Below are 16,931 nucleotides of genomic sequence, written 5' to 3' on the forward strand. Positions count from 1 at the left end.
TTTGTTTCCAGCTATCATTCGTTTTCATATGAATTTTATTTAGATTGACTACCCTATAAGTTTCAATCGTGTTTTTTTTTTCACATCTTTTTAAAAATCTTGTTAATCGCTACACGAACAAAAATGACCACAAATACAAAAGCTTTTAAAGTGTGACTCATGATGGTGTCTTTAAAGACTTATATTGGTGGTGTTTGGACCCAGACCACACTAACGATTTCTCGTTCAAGTGGACCTTATTTATTATTATAGTTCGGGTCCAATTGTTAAACACAATACGATTAATACATTTTTAAAAAACTATAGAAGACAAATTTTCAATTACCGTAGGAGCATTTTGATCGTTTTTACCAAATAGATGTGAATAAAAGTTTTAAAGTGTTTGCAACTGTTACAAGTTGTTAGCTAGATTAGTTACATAGATTCTATTGGAAGTACAACCATCTTTCTTTTAGAAAAAATTAGGTCATAGTCAAAACAAAACCACCAAATTTGGATTAGCCAGATGATTAAGATAGAGAGGTTATATTCCTCAAAAAAAAAAAAGGGAAAACGTCCTATTTCCCCCTCGTAACTATCATATCGTACTAGATACACTCCGATCTTTGACCTCGTTCTATATCTCCCTCAAACTAAACTGCTCCACCTATTTTTACCCGAATCCATAGTTTTATTTTTATTTCCCCATCGGAATATCATATATTATCTATTACCCCATGAAACTTGGTTAATATACGGTTTACTGTTGGTTTACTATTTGACTAACCAACTAATGAACTTATTTAACCAGATTAAACCAAAATTCAACCCAATTACAAAACTAAACCTAAAAAACTCTAAAATCAAAAATTCCCAAATCGATTTGTCTTCTTCTTCCTCTCGTTTTCTTCTTTTCAAAACCCTGCAAACAATCATAAAAAGACAGATAATCAAAACAATGACTTTTAAGTACACATATACCTAAAAACAAATTATTCTGTTTATAAAAGTATATATTTTCGACAATCCAGCGATTATTGGAGAACCAACAAGAAGTCTAACCATATACGCAGATGACAAAAGACCATCTTCAAAGTTGGTTAAGCTAAACTCTCCAGTCTCCCCTGTATCAACACAAAAATAGAGAAAGAGAGAGATCAATAATCGTTTTTAAATTCACACAATCCATAACAAAAATTATAAATTAATTCCACATAGTCACGCTGAAGAGAGAAAGAGAGAGAGAGAGAGATGGACTTTGAAAAATCTACCAAAGAAATAAACAAAATTGCTGAGAGATTGTGATATTCTTTTATCCGTTTGTAGAGAGATCAATATGCACTCGATCCAAAAAACAAAAATCCAGGAATCGTGTCAGTGTTTGCAGATTCAAGAGCTCCTTCATGGAGAATAAGTACATTTTTTTCAGCTTGACTCGTTGTAGACTCCAGATTAGCTATCAGCTAAGCCTAAGCATTGGTGAATATATGTTTTGATTTTCGATATCCTTATTCTTCTCATTCTCTATAACAATTTAATGTTCTTTACCTCAAAATTGTTCATGATTTGTTCTTCTGGTTTAGCCGTTTAGGGTTTTTACAAAACAAATTTAGGGATTTTTGATTTCGAGTGAAGAACATGACGGGTCGGGTTGTATATGTTACTTGGGTTATAAATTGATTTCATACCGGTTTTATGTGGGTTTATAATCAGATTTAATTTCAAAACCATTTAAACCAAAGTCAATGGAGAAATAGCAATAGAATTATGGATTCGGGTAAAAATAGGTAAAGCAGTTAAGTTTGAGAGAAATACAGAACGAGGTCAAAGATCGGAGTGGATATGGTACGATATAATAGTTCCGAGGGGGAAATAGGATGTTTCCCCAAAAAAAAAAGTACTACTAATAGCTACTACAGTATTTAGGTGTCGTTCTCGCCTTTTAGAAAGTTATTATTAGTGTCGTTTCTTAAGCAAATTTTCAACATGAAATTGAATGATTTAACAATACAAATGAGTTGGAACTTGAATTTGAGAAAACTCAACAAACAAACACATTCTCGAATTCCAAGTTTTTTTTTTTTTATTTGGAGATAAGTTTAAAAAATCTGGCAAGAAACGTGTTCTATATTTGTAATGTAGAAAAATTAGAATAAAATGTTTGTCAAGCAAACAAAATTAGAAAATAATAATCCTAAAAAGCAAAAAAAATAAAATAAAAAACCGTGGTTTAGTTTAGGATAATTTGGGTTAAGTTAATCTAAACCCAAAGGAGTGGTTAAAGACACAAAACGACAAAAAAAAAGCAATATTTAGGCTTGTTAAAAACCCGCCCATTGGAGAAAGAAAAAGCCCTCCTCACGCTCGCACCTACCTCCTCTAAACCACACACAGACGACACAATCGAGAGATACAGAAACGAAACAAATGGCCGTCTCTTCTTTCCAGTGCCCTTCGATCTTCTCCACATCCTCCATCTCCGGCTTTCAATGCCGTTCTGATCCAGATCTCGTCGGTTCTCCCGTCGGTGGATCATCTCGCCGCCGTGTCAATGCCGCCGCCGGGATCTCTGCCTCATTCACCGGAGACGGTGGATTATCCTCGAGGATCTTGAGGTTTCCTCCTAATTTCGTCCGTCAGCTGAGCATCAAAGCCCGCAGAAACTGTAGCAACATCGGTGTTGCGCAGATCGTGGCGGCTAAGTGGTCCAACAACCCTTCCTCCGGGTTACCTTCGGCGGCGGCGGCGGCGGCTGCTGCTTCCTCGTCTGCATCTGCGGTTTCTTCCGCCGCATCTGCAGCCGCAGCCTCGTCCGCCGCCGCCGCCCCCGTGGCCGCCGTTCCTCCCGTCGTGCTCGATGAGGAGGTTTTGGTGGCCGAGGAGGGGCTTGTTAGGGAGAAGATAGGTAGTGTACAGTTGACGGATTTCAAACACTCATTCTTAAGCTCCGATGGGAGCCTTACTATTCATGCCGGTACGTCGTCTCGTCACCACCGCTAGATCCATTTCTATTTCCTTTCGTTTTTGGGGGCATTTTAATTTTCATATCTGATTATTATTAGATTTTGGGGGGGTTTTATTAAACAGGTGAAAGGTTAGGACGTGGTATAGTCACGGATGCTATCACTACTCCTGTAGTCAACACATCTGCCTACTTCTTCAAGAAAACTGCTGAGCTTCTTGACTTCAAGGTCCGTTGTTGATTGAGTAGTCCCTTGCTTTTTTATTTATTCGAATAGAGTAACTCATTAGGTTGAAACAATCTTTATTAGACAGGAATCATTGACTTTTTATTTGTTTTGGTGTGTTCAAAAACTTGAATTTGTTGTAGGAGAAAAGAAGTGTGAGTTTCGAGTATGGTCGTTATGGTAACCCTACGACTGTGGTGCTTGAAGAGAAGATAAGGTTATTATAATAATTATCTTAATTATGTCTTTTATAATAACACTTGCCTTTTCCTGAAGATTATCTTCTTTGATGCTTTTTGGTTTTGTTTGATTAATATAATGTGTAGTGCACTTGAAGGAGCTGAATCGACTTTGGTTATGGCTTCTGGGATGTGTGCAAGCACTGTTATGCTTTTGGCTTTGGTTCCTGCTGGTGGACACATTGTGACTACTACAGATTGCTACCGGAAGACTAGAATCTTCATGGAGAATTTTCTTCCCAAGTTGGGGATCACTGTAAGAACCTATTAGCACCAAATTTTTATAGTTACAGTCTTCCTTTTGAACTTTTCCAGTTTCTCAGTTTATATAACCCACATAGATCCATTTCAAGTTGGATGATTGATATCATGTTTATGTCCAGGTCACTGTGATTGATCCTGCTGATATCGCAGGGCTTGAAGCTGCAGTGAATGAGTTCAAGGTCAGTTCTGTAACATATTGTGCCTAAATATTCTTTTCTTACAGTTGGAAAGTGAATATGTTTCTCAAATTCATTCCGACTTGTTTGGCAGGTTGCTCTGTTCTTCACGGAGTCCCCGACAAACCCATTCCTTAGATGTGTCGACATTGAGCTAGTTTCAGATATATGTCACAAAAGGGGAACTCTTGTTTGCATTGATGGCACCTTCGCGACACCTATGAATCAGAAAGCCCTTGCTCTTGGTGCTGATCTTGTCGTGCACTCTGCTACAAAGTACATTGGAGGACACAATGATGTGAGTATTAAGTGTTTCATGTATTGTAAAACATTAAAAGACCGTTCATTGACTGTATAATTCACAAAGATTGTTACACCCTGGCTTAGGTTCTTGGTGGATGCATCTGCGGTCCACTTAAGTTGGTTTCAGAAATCCGCAATCTGCATCATGTGTTAGGAGGCACACTTAACCCGGTAAATTACTTGACCGTCTCATGAATCTCTCTCTTATTACGCCTTTAATTATTTCATGAAATATCATAATAAGTTTGTTAACAGAACGCTGCGTACCTAATCATCCGAGGCATGAAGACAATGCATCTTCGTGTAAAGCAACAGAACTCGACTGCTTTTAGAATGGCCGAAATTTTAGAGGCACATCCTAAGGTATGCGATATCTCTTGAGTGTGCTTTTTTTGAGTAAATTTACTGAGACAACACTGTAACGATCAATGCATTTTGATTTGCAGGTGAGTCATGTATACTATCCAGGCCTTCCAAGTCATCCCGAACATGAACTCGCCAAGCGACAAATGAGTGGTTTTGGAGGTGTGGTCAGTTTCGAGGTAAAGATCAATCACCAACCTAATCTCTCTCTCTACTCAAGCAAGTTTCAGCATCTATTAAGAGTAAAATGATCCTGAAAACCGTGATTATCTTGATTGGGTAGATTGATGGAGACATTGAAAGGACAATCAAGTTTGTGGATTCTCTCAAGATACCTTACATTGCACCATCTTTCGGTGGCTGCGAAAGCATCGTGGACCAACCTGCCATCATGTCCTACTGGTATGTGTATGCTTCTGAGTTGACAAACTCATCAAATCACCGTTTTGTAGTTTGACTAAGTAATTTGGACGGTTTGATTAATAATAGGGATCTGACGCAAGAGGAGAGGATGAAGTATGGAATCAAAGATAACTTGGTTCGTTTCAGCTTTGGAGTTGAAGACTTTGAAGATGTCAAAGCTGACGTCCTTCAAGCTCTCGAAGCCATCTGAAGATGAGAGATATCACCCCGTCGTTTCTTTGTCTTTGTTTCTCTCTCTTGCTGTTTCAGTCACCTTGATAATGTCTTTGAACTATTGTTCCGCGACATTTACTGTTTCGTTGAAATAATCTCGTATTATTATTGTTATTATGCTTGTTATACTGATAAAAAATCCCATATAATACCGTCTGTTCAAGAAAGGAAAAAAACATCAGCCTTTTAGAGAGGTTAAATTGGCTAAGAGCGTCGATGTGAACGACCAATGTGACCATTGCGTTGTGGTGAGAACACTTTGTGTTCGGATCCTCAAGGTCTTGGCTTCGAACATTGGTCATAACCCTCTTGCACCTGCTTCTCCCTCTCTTTGTTTCAATCAACATTAAAGGCAATCCTAAATGCCTCGTCTTTTTATTCTCTGGATTATTAACATTTCATAACAAAAACCTCGTGCCTAGTTGTAATTCTATTTTCTTTATATAATTATATGATATTTAATTGATTGGTTAGAAAGAAAAAAAGAAGAAGATAATTTAATTGGCATGAAAAAGGCTAATTTTGTAATTTTAACCACGCAAATCCATGTGACCCAGCAGTAAGTAACATTAAGGAATCAATATTGATTCTTTTTTGAATCCCAAAGCAAAAATTAGAAGAAAAAGAAAAAACCCAATTTGGAGGAACCGAGAAATCTGTATCATGTCGGTATAAGGACTTATCGTATGCAATGAATGTATGGTCAGAGCTCAGAGAAGATCACCGCCTCACCTGACTCATGCCAAAAAGGTTCGATCTTTTCTCTTTGGTTTTTCCCTCCCTCTTGATTTTTTTTTTGATCGAAAAAGCTTCAGCCTTTTTGGAAGAATCGTCTCTTGATTTTGTTTTATCTAATCATCTAATGATCCATATTAGAAAAACGTTTATTTGCTTGAAGATATCGTTGATTGGTATGGGTTCTACTATTCCGGTTTAGCCTACTCTCCAGTCTCCATGCTCTTTACAACAATAATATCTTCTGTGTCAATTTTCACATATTTGCTGAGGTCTTTGCGATGATTAATGATCTATATTTGTGTTTGATTTCACTCTGCATTGCAAATGAGTATATTATTGTTCTTCGTTTCTATGTAAACTCCCTCCTAACGCTACTCAATTCATATTATTTGGCAGCAGTGCTTCTCTTGGTCTAGTGCTAGGTTGAAACCAATCCCTTTTGTTGCTTTAGGAGGGCACAATTTGGAGTTATGCTTCTCTCAGCACTTTTAACTTCAGTTGGAATCAATCTTGGGCTCTGTTTTCTGTTTTTCACTTTGTATTCAATTTTGAGAAAGCAGCCTGCCAATGTCACTGTATACGGTCCCCGGCTTGTTAAAGACGGGAAATCTCAGCAGTCAAATGATTTCAATCTCGAGAGGCTTTTGCCTACAGCAGGTTGGGTCAAAAGAGCACTGGAACCTACCAATGATGAAATCCTTTCGAATCTTGGCTTAGATGCTTTGGTCTTCGTTCGTGTTTTTGTCTTCAGGTGATTTGATTCATTAAGAATCTGCTTAAAGTTTGATTTTTTTAAATCTTTCTGGAGAAGTGATCTGAATCTTCAACGCATTTTCTTGACAGTATAAGAGTGTTCAGCTTTGCTTCGGTGGTTGGAGTCTTCATACTTCTTCCGGTTAATTATATGGGCACCGAGTTTGAAGAGTTTTTTGACCTGCCAAAGAAGTCTATGGATAACTTCAGCATTTCTAATGTTAACGATGGATCAAATAAGTAAGAAATCAAAGCTATGCCTAAACAGTATCCTGTTTTATTATTACTCTTGACTAATTTCTTATGCTTGTATGTGTTTTTGCTTCAGGCTGTGGTTCCACTTTTGCGCAATATACATCTTCACTGCAGTTGTTTGCTCTCTACTTTACCATGTAAGAAGTCTTTTTTTTGGTCCATTCGTTCAACTTATTTGCGCCTCTATCTGTGAACATAATATAATCTTGGAACTAAATTTGCAGGAGCACAAGTACATTTCATCAAAGCGGATAGCTCATCTTTTTTCATCCAAGCCTCAGCCACATGAATTTACGGTTCTGGTCAGTGGCGTCCCTCTTGTATCCGGGAACAGTATAAGTGAGACAGTGGAAAACTTTTTCAGGGAATATCATTCTTCCACGTATCTTTCTCATATAGTTGTTCATCGGACAGACAAGTTAAAAGTTCTCATGGTAAGCTTTTCTGCCGTGTAAGGATTCTATATATTGGAATTCATATATTTGGTATCCATATATTTTGTTACTATGGGTAGAATGATGCTGAGAAGCTGTACAAGAAGCTAACTCGAGTAAAATCCATAAGCATATCTCGTAGGCGTGATGGGTTTCTAGGGATGTTTGGGAGGAATGTTGATGTGGTTGACCATTACCAAAAGAAGCTTGACAAGTTAGAAGACGACATGAGATTGAAACAGTCTTTATGAGCAGGAGAGGTGAGGATTTTGCTTTATGTGACGATTGCATTCTTCAACATATTCATAATTCATTCCTTTCTTTTTTTTGCAAAACCCTTTAGGAAGTTCCAGCTGCTTTTGTTTCCTTTAGGACAAGACATGGTGCTGCAATAGCAACAAACATTCAGCAAGGTATAGATCCAACACAATGGCTGACTGAGACAGCCCCGGAGCCTAGTGATGTTCATTGGCCATTTTTCACTGCATCGTTTGTGAGAAGATGGATCTCCAATGTGGTGGTGCTCGTGGCTTTCGTAGCTCTGTTAATCCTATACATTGTCCCTGTTGTAGTGGTTCAAGGTCTTGCTAATCTTCACCAGTTAGAGACTTGGTTCCCTTTTCTAACAGGCTTATTAAATATGTAAGTAAAGCCCTAATGGATAAAGTTGGTTTCTTTGTTTGAGTTGAACCAACTACAAAAAGCTTTTTTTCTTCTTATGATTGCAGGAAAATCGTGAGCACAGTGATTACGGGATATCTTCCGAGTCTAATTTTCCAGCTTTTCCTTTTGACAGTACCACCCATTATGCTTCTACTTTCCTCAATGCAAGGATTCAATTCTCATAGCCAGATCGAGAAATCTGCATGTATCAAGCTTCTAATCTTTACCGTGTGGAACAGTTTCTTTACAAATGTACTGTCCGGATCTGCTCTTTATCGTGTTAATGTGTTCCTTGAACCTAAGACTATTCCTCGTGTGCTTGCTGCAGCTGTGCCTGCACAGGTAATCAACACAGAACCCAGTTTTAAGGTTTCCACAATTTATTATTTCAGACCATGAGTTATGTTTTAATCATTGGTGCAGGCATCGNTCACCAGTTAGAGACTTGGTTCCCTTTTCTAACAGGCTTATTAAATATGTAAGTAAAGCCCTAATGGATAAAGTTGGTTTCTTTGTTTGAGTTGAACCAACTACAAAAAGCTTTTTTTCTTCTTATGATTGCAGGAAAATCGTGAGCACAGTGATTACGGGATATCTTCCGAGTCTAATTTTCCAGCTTTTCCTTTTGACAGTACCACCCATTATGCTTCTACTTTCCTCAATGCAAGGATTCAATTCTCATAGCCAGATCGAGAAATCTGCATGTATCAAGCTTCTAATCTTTACCGTGTGGAACAGTTTCTTTACAAATGTACTGTCCGGATCTGCTCTTTATCGTGTTAATGTGTTCCTTGAACCTAAGACTATTCCTCGTGTGCTTGCTGCAGCTGTGCCTGCACAGGTAATCAACACAGAACCCAGTTTTAAGGTTTCCACAATTTATTATTTCAGACCATGAGTTATGTTTTAATCATTGGTGCAGGCATCGTTCTTTGTATCTTATGTTGTGACATCTGGATGGACTGGTTTATCATCAGAGGTCCTACGTTTGGTTCCTCGTCTTTGGAATTTAATAAATAAACTTTTCGGCAAGGAAGATGACAAAGAATTTGAGGTTCCTTCAACTCCTTTCTGCCAAGAAATCCCAAAGATTCTATTTTTTGGACTTCTCGGTATAACGTACTTCTTCCTTTCGCCATTGATACTGCCGTTCTTGTTGGGTTACTATTGTCTTGGATATGTCATCTACCGCAACCAGGTAACCAAGCCAATCGTACTGTTCAGCTTATTTATGTAGGGAATTTATAATAATACAATATCTAAGATGATTCCAATTGGATGTTTGTGGACAATGCTAAGTATATCCTCTGTTGATGCTCCTTAAAACTCTGATAAAGCCATATAGGAATATCTGCTCTATAATCTATGAATCAACTACACATCCTTTTGTTATATAGAATCTCACTTTTATCGTCTCTTAATGTGTAATCTCTTTTCTAGATTCTCGAATAGCATATTTAAACCGAAAGTCCCTTTTGAAGCTTAAGTCATGACAAAAACGTTACATCAAGAATCCATATTCTCGTCACTTAATTCGTTTTTGCCTCAATGAATCCATTGCAACTTGGTGATAGAGATAACTTATTCACCTTATTGGTCCATTTGTGTTGCAGCTCCTAAACGTATATGCGGCCAAGTATGAAACTGGTGGAAAGTTTTGGCCAATAGTACACAGCTATACTATCTTCTCTTTGGTACTAATGCACATAATTGCAGTCGGATTATTCGGGCTTAAAGAGGTTCCGTGGGCATCTTATTTAACAATCCCCCTGCCGATTCTCACAGTGCTTTTCAGCATTTATTGCCAAAGACGGTTTTTACCAAATTTCAGATCGTATCCTACCGAGGTAAAGGCTTTATAGAGATTAGAGAATCACTTCTTGCTGCAAGGGTAGGAATGTGGCTAGATACTAAAGTGTATACGTTTATAGAGTTTAGAGAATCACTTATGCATAGTCGTTAATACTTCGTATGTAGTCTGGATCTTTTGCAGTCTCAAATATAAATGTCAGAAGAATATAGTGTATACGTTTTTTTTCTTTATAATGGTGATGATGATTGATGTATTTTTCCCTTTTGCAGTGTCTGGTAAACAAAGACAAAGAAGACGAGAGAGACCAAAACATGTCTGAATTCTATTCGAAACTTGTTGTTGCTTATAGAGATCCTGCGCTTTCGGCATCACAAAACTCACGAGACATCTCACCTTAAGATCCTCCGCTTCATCATTCACGCGTTACGCGCCTGAGAAGAAATGCTTTTACTTGAGCCTTTTGAAGTTTGCTGCATATGATATACATGTTCAAGGTGTATGTTAGTTACTGTACACATACTAAACCGGTTGTCTTGTACATTGGGTATTAACCGAGTTTTGTATTAGACCACATGACCATAATCTCACAGTACTTTTTTTATTTTTATTTTTTTCTGATTCTTTTTTTTTTTTTTTAATATATAATGAAGTAAAAATTGATTGGTAACGGTTTAATCATTAACACAAGTGACTTGCTAAACAGAGAATATTTAGCAAAGAGATGAAAGCTGATGACTCGATGCCACGTCCGCATAGGGGTATTTCTTGTAATTAAATCGTAACTCTGGGGGCAATTTTATTTAAGAGTAATCCGTTTCTGGCAACAAAAATCAAATAATTTCTCTGTTGCGCCTTATAGGCTATACAGACACAAGCAACGACGAGACGAGACGAGACGAGTCGAGACGAGAGAGAGAGGGGAAAAATCTATCAAATTTTCTGGGTTTAAGCTGATCTGGTGGATCTCAATCTTACTTCTAGCTCATAAATTTTAGGGCTTTTGGTGTTTGTCGTCTTAGGCTGCATTTTTGGTTCTGAATAGAGTTGTGAATTTGTTTTGGTAAGTTTCGGTATCTCTCAATCTTCTAATTTCAGAAATTTAAAATTCTCGCTTTTTTTGCAAATCGGGTGTGTTTTGATTCTTCTTGTTCTCTCTATCGGGTACGAGAGATCCATTCATTACTAGTAATCGTCTCTGCGATTGAATTATTAGGGTTCTTAATTCCGATTTGGGGATTGTTGGGATATTGCTATTTTTAAGCTCTCTTAGTTTTTGGTTAATTCTTTTATTCACTTTTTTTTTTCCCTACTCTATAAATTCCTTGTCTTTTTTTAACGTCCCTTGATCCTTATTAAAAAAAAAAAACAAACAATTGAGTGATGAAATATGAATATTAGCAAGAATCAAGGATTTGGATTGGATAGTTAAGTGAAATTTAGTAACCGATCGATCACTGAATCTTCAGATTGTCAAAATTACGTTTTCTGTTTATAATACTCTTTTTGCGGTTTGTTCTGTGTTTTGTGTAGTAGATCTGATTATATATAACTCGTTTGGGGTTTGACTCTTTTTATTTGGTTTGTGTAGAAAAATGGAGGGATCAGGCGGTAGAAGCGGGGTGGAATCGATTCTACCAAATTACAAGCTTGGTAGAACTCTTGGTATTGGTTCCTTTGGTAGGGTGAAGATTGCTGAGCACGCTTTGACTGGACATAAAGTTGCCATCAAGATCCTCAATCGTCGCAAAATCAAGAACATGGAGATGGAGGAGAAAGGTTACAGTTTTTTCTTTCTATATCCACCTTACTTATCTTGGTGTGGAATGTAGCTTCTTTTTCATCTCTCTAAATTGAACTCATTTGGTGTTCGTTTCTGTGTTTTTTTGTTTCATGCAGTGAGGAGAGAGATCAAAATCTTGAGACTATTTATGCATCCTCACATCATCCGTCTCTATGAGGTCATAGAGACTCCGACTGATATTTATCTTGTCATGGAGTATGTGAACTCTGGTGAGCTGTTTGACTATATTGTAGAGAAAGGTAGATTGCAGGAGGACGAGGCAAGGAACTTTTTTCAGCAGGTATGTTTTCTTTTTTGCTCAACAAACCAAGTTTCCAAGCAACCATTTAATTTTGTAATAGTTAAAAAAATCCGCCATGACTTGGTTTTGGATGTAGATTATATCCGGAGTCGAATATTGCCATCGGAATATGGTTGTTCATCGAGACCTTAAGCCTGAAAACTTGCTTTTGGATTCTAAGTGCAATGTAAAGATTGCTGATTTTGGCCTGAGCAATATAATGCGAGATGGTCATTTTTTGAAGACAAGTTGTGGAAGCCCAAATTATGCTGCTCCAGAGGTAAGTGCTTCAGCTTTCAGGAGCACTATAAGTAGGGCACGTTCCAAATGTTCAGTTATAATGGAGATCTTTAAATTGTTTCAGGTGATTTCGGGTAAATTATATGCTGGGCCTGAAGTAGATGTCTGGAGCTGTGGTGTGATACTCTATGCTCTTCTCTGTGGGACTCTTCCATTTGATGATGAAAACATTCCCAACCTTTTCAAGAAGATAAAGGTACGGCAAAATATGTTCTATTACTTGATCTTTTTGGTCTTTTTTTTGTCTATACAGTTGAAGTAATGCTGCTATACAGTGTAATTTTTTTCTCATTTCTTCCTTTAGGGAGGAATATATACATTACCTAGCCATTTATCTGCTGGTGCTAGAGATTTGATCCCCCGGATGCTTGTAGTCGACCCCATGAAACGAGTAACCATCCCTGAGATTCGGCAACACCCGTGGTTCCAAGCTCATCTTCCGAGGTATTTAGCCGTTCCTCCTCCAGATACAGTGCAACAGGCGAAAAAGGTAAACCTAACATATCTACTCTTATTTACATTTGAGATAGTCTTTTTTCCCATTTTCAATGAAGGCTTTAAAGCGCTGGCTTCATTTGTAGATTGACGAGGAGATTCTTCTAGAAGTTATCAATATGGGATTTGACAGAAACCACCTCATTGAATCTCTCCGTAACCGGACCCAGAATGATGTATGTGTTTCCCAGCTCTTGTCCATTTGCTGTTTCTTTTATTTGAGAGATAAAACCTTTTCATCGAATGATCTGAAATACTGAATTATTGCTGACTGCTGTCTTCCAGGGTACTGTGACATACTATCTAATACTGGACAATCGTTTCCGTGCCTCTAGTGGATATCTCGGGGCCGAGTTTCAAGAGATCATGGTGGGTCATCATTATCCTTTTCGATTGTAGCAAAAGATCTTTGAAGTAATACTTACTGTTTAATTTCTTTAGGAAGGTACTCCCCGTGCACATCCAGCAGAAAGCGTCGCTTCACCTGTTAGCCATCGGCTACCAGGACTGATGGAATACCAAGGAGTTGGCTTGAGATCTCAATACCCTGTTGAGAGAAAATGGGCTCTTGGACTTCAGGTTTTGATATTTTCTATATTAGTGCTATAAAGACATAAGCTTTTGATATCTAACTGATTAGTTTGATTGATAAGATAAGCACTTTGATCCAACAGTCTCGGGCACATCCCCGTGAAATAATGACAGAAGTCCTGAAAGCCCTGCAAGATTTGAATGTTTGTTGGAAGAAGATAGGGCACTACAACATGAAGTGCAGATGGGTTCCTAACAGCGCAGATGGTATGCTCAGTAACTCAATGCACGATAACAACTACTTTGGAGACGAGTCCAGCATAATAGAGAACGATGCAGCTGTTAAGTCGCCGAATGTTGTCAAGTTTGAAATTCAGGTAAACCCTCTTCTCCACTACATGATAGCACACATTCGTATGAAGTAAGGCCCATGTTAGAGTAGAGTACCCTCACAAAAGTAATTATGTCACATCAGTTCAAGTGTTCAACAAGCCATCAAAAGTCATCATATCGGTTTCTCGTGTACCACATTTTTTCTGATGTGATTTGAAATAAAGCTTTGTATTTTAGTGTCCATGGCCATTTGAAACTGGAATAGAACTATAGTAAGTCAGTCTTCTTGAATCTAACTATCAATCAATGATTCTTGGGCTTGATGGTGTTTGTTGTTATGGTGAAACAGTTGTATAAAACTCGGGACGACAAGTATCTGCTGGATCTGCAAAGGGTACAAGGTCCTCAGTTCTTGTTCTTGGATCTCTGTGCTGCTTTTCTTGCTCAGCTCCGAGTCCTCTGAATCCTAAGCCGGACCTCTTCAAGAATAATCTTCACTTCTTTTCTTTTTCTTCTTCGTCTAAGAAATATTCAGAAAGAATTGAAAAGTTAGCTTTTTGTCTATTTCTGTGCTCTACTAAAATAACCTCTTTTTAACTTAAATGTATAAGACCGGACAACTCGAGTAAAAAAGTCAAAACAAAAACAAAATAATATGAGCAACTTTGTACATAAAGCATTCAATAGTCTTAGGGGCTTATCTTTTTGGTTAATGAATTTTTCCCTAATTTTTCTTATACAAAAAAAAATCCCTTTTAAAATAATTTATCATTTCAAGGAATTAATTATCTGATTAGGAAAATTAGAAGAATTCATTCGATACCTGATCCAAAAAAAAAAAACTGTACAAATTCAAAAACAAGCCCAAAAGAATTTCAAAAGTGTCCAATGTGTGGTTTTTTTTTTTTTTGGCTCAACAACTATTTTCATTCACCAATCATTGTACACATTGTTTATCCACTAATACAAGATGATTAACCCATAATGGCATTATTGAGTACAGCTTAGAATCATAGTTCCCTGAAGAGAGAGATTCTCTTGCTACCCGATCTGCCACACTGTTAGGGGCATACACGATTTGAACTTCCTGAAACAGAGAGAGCAGACCATATATTTCCTGAAGCAAAGGAACAAAAGCTGGCCAAACCTCCCCACTGTTTAGTAAATTGACCATCCCCAGTAAATCAGATTCAAAAATAACTTTTGTGTAGCTCAGCCGAACCATTGAAGACATTGCTCCTCTCATTGCTTCCAATTCAACTTCCAACACTGATCTTGCACATCGAACAGCCTGCGCTCCCGACATAAAACATCTCCGGAATCATTTCTGAGGACCCATCATGTACCACAATGGTTGTCCGCTCCATTCCAAGCCCCATTAGTGTTACATTTGACCCATTCCCTTGGAGGAGGTTTCCATCGTACTACTTCAGTTGCTTGTGGTACTTGGTGTCCATCAGTCTGCATGGTCTCCTCATTACCAAGCCTCTGATCCCATTCCTCAGCATCCTCCAATGCCTTCTCCACTGTGCCTTTAGCATTATAATCCTTCCCTTTGAACACATACTCATTACGAGATTTCCATAGTCTCCATAACACCCAGGGAACAAACTTATCCAAATCAGTACTTTGCTGACAGAGTGAGGCAACATTGAGGACAAAATACATGTTCGCATATAAGGAACCCGACCACCTACCGCCTTGTGGTATTGGGATAGGAGAGAGAGCCCAAACCTGTCTGGCATAGGTGCACTGAAACAACAAATGATTGATCGTCTCTGCTTCATGAGGGCACCTCAAGCAACATTCCTCTCGTGAGAGATGGCGATGACTTAATTTTTTTGCAACAGAAAGACAGTTTGTCATACACCGCCAAAGAAAGTGTTGTACCTTAGGACTAGCTTTTGCTCTCCAAGCTTGACCGATAAGAGGGTTCAAACTAGGTTGTGACACTTCCTGGGGACCTTGTTGAGCTTTAATGACATGAGTCAGAACCCAATATCCCGATTTAACCGAGTAGTGTCCTGCCCTGGCGTACTCCCATGAATAAGTATCAGACCTATTAATTCCAGCAGGTCTTATATCCTCAATTAAATGTATATCCTCCTCAGTGAAGAACAAGTCCAATATATCATGTCGCCAAGCCCGTCTGTTCTCCATCAAGATATCCTTGACCTTTAGCAAGGACGAAGCAGTGCAACGCCACTCTGAAGGAACAACATTGATTTGTTGCAAACTCCTTGCCGGTTTGGTGCCAATCCATTGATCCCCCCAGAGATCAATAGTTTCCCCATTACCTACTGTAACCATTGCTCCTTGTTTCAGTAGTTTTTGGGACTCATGGATACTGCGCCAAGCGAAAGAAGGTCGGTATTCGAGCTTTGCCAGTAGAGGGTTGGATTTACTAAAGTATCGACTCTTGAAAACCCTTGCCATAAGAGTCTCAAGACTAGTCAACATTCTCCATAACTGTTTCCCTAAAAGTGCGGTGTTATAGGCTTCAATATCTTTAAAACCCAGACCACCTTCCTGCTTAGGCTTACTAAGATGCTCCCAAGCTCTCCAATGCATACCCTTTGAGTCTTGTTTGCTCCTCCACCAAAAATCAGCCATAACAGAATCTAACTGCTGACACACTTTCTTCGGTAGCTTAAAACATGACATTGTATGGGTAGGTAGTGCCATTGCAACCGCCTTCAACAGGACCTCCTTACCATCAAAGGATAAGAAAATGGTTTGCCATCCAAATACTTTTTGTTGAAGCCTCTCTGTTAGATATCCTAAAGTGGTAACCTTGGAGCCTCCGAAAGCCTCTGGAAGTCCCAGGTAAAACCCTTGTCCTCCTTCTGCTGTGATACCCGTTAGGCTTTTAATAAGAACTCGGCGCTCCTCTGGTATTTGCTTCCCAAAGTATATACTCGACTTTTGGTAATTGATTCTCTGTCCCGAAGCAAGACTGTATTCGTCCAATATTCCAATCAAGTGCGAAAGTTCTTCATCTTTCTCCTTACAGTAAAAGATATTGTCATCTGCGAACAATAGATGAGACACCGGTGGTGCACTTCTAGCAACTTTAAGTCATGAGATCTTATCTTCACTCTCTGCATCTTGTAACATTCTGACCAGAACTTCAGAGCACAAGACAAACAAATAAGGGGACAAAGGGTCCCCTTGACGCAAACCTCTGGTTGGGACGATCTCTCCATATGGTGATCCATTGATTAGCACCTGATAACTAACTGTTCCAACACAACTCATAATCAGACTTATCCATTTCTTCGAGAAGCCAATTAGTTTAGGAGCATCTTGTAGAAACGACCATTCCACCCAGTCAAACGCTTTGGAGATGTCCGTTTTGATTGCAAAAAACTCCTCAGAGCATTTATT

General features: G+C 38.5%; 3 protein-coding genes across 3 annotated transcripts; all 3 read left to right on the forward strand.

Moving 5' to 3' along the window:
* Positions 2,320-5,272, forward strand: LOC104713707 (cystathionine gamma-synthase 1, chloroplastic). The gene is made up of 11 exons (XM_010431247.2): positions 2,320-2,953; positions 3,067-3,170; positions 3,311-3,384; positions 3,494-3,662; positions 3,790-3,849; positions 3,941-4,144; positions 4,234-4,320; positions 4,405-4,512; positions 4,596-4,691; positions 4,796-4,914; positions 5,002-5,272. The coding sequence occupies exons 1-11, from the start codon at positions 2,407-2,409 to the stop codon at positions 5,123-5,125; spliced, it is 1,692 nt and encodes a 563-aa protein (XP_010429549.1). The 5' UTR covers positions 2,320-2,406; the 3' UTR covers positions 5,126-5,272.
* Positions 5,749-10,411, forward strand: LOC104714570 (CSC1-like protein HYP1). Its single transcript, XM_010432345.2, is given in 11 exon segments — positions 5,749-5,898; positions 6,286-6,637; positions 6,730-6,879; positions 6,968-7,031; positions 7,119-7,328; positions 7,409-7,588; positions 7,672-7,970; positions 8,057-8,333; positions 8,914-9,189; positions 9,605-9,838; positions 10,074-10,411. Coding segments are annotated over 10 exon segments (2,100 nt in total). The 5' UTR covers positions 5,749-5,898; positions 6,286-6,356; the 3' UTR covers positions 10,203-10,411.
* On the forward strand, positions 10,650-14,220 carry LOC104715309 (SNF1-related protein kinase catalytic subunit alpha KIN10). Its single transcript, XM_010432951.1, has 11 exons — positions 10,650-10,864; positions 11,393-11,580; positions 11,701-11,885; positions 11,983-12,165; positions 12,250-12,381; positions 12,490-12,675; positions 12,767-12,856; positions 12,966-13,049; positions 13,122-13,259; positions 13,355-13,588; positions 13,894-14,220. Exons 2-11 carry the CDS (start codon positions 11,397-11,399, stop codon positions 14,005-14,007), a joined length of 1,530 nt encoding a protein of 509 aa, XP_010431253.1. The 5' UTR covers positions 10,650-10,864; positions 11,393-11,396; the 3' UTR covers positions 14,008-14,220.

This window comes from Camelina sativa, chromosome 1, assembly GCF_000633955.1.
Source record: "Camelina sativa cultivar DH55 chromosome 1, Cs, whole genome shotgun sequence".
NCBI lineage: Eukaryota > Viridiplantae > Streptophyta > Magnoliopsida > Brassicales > Brassicaceae > Camelina > Camelina sativa.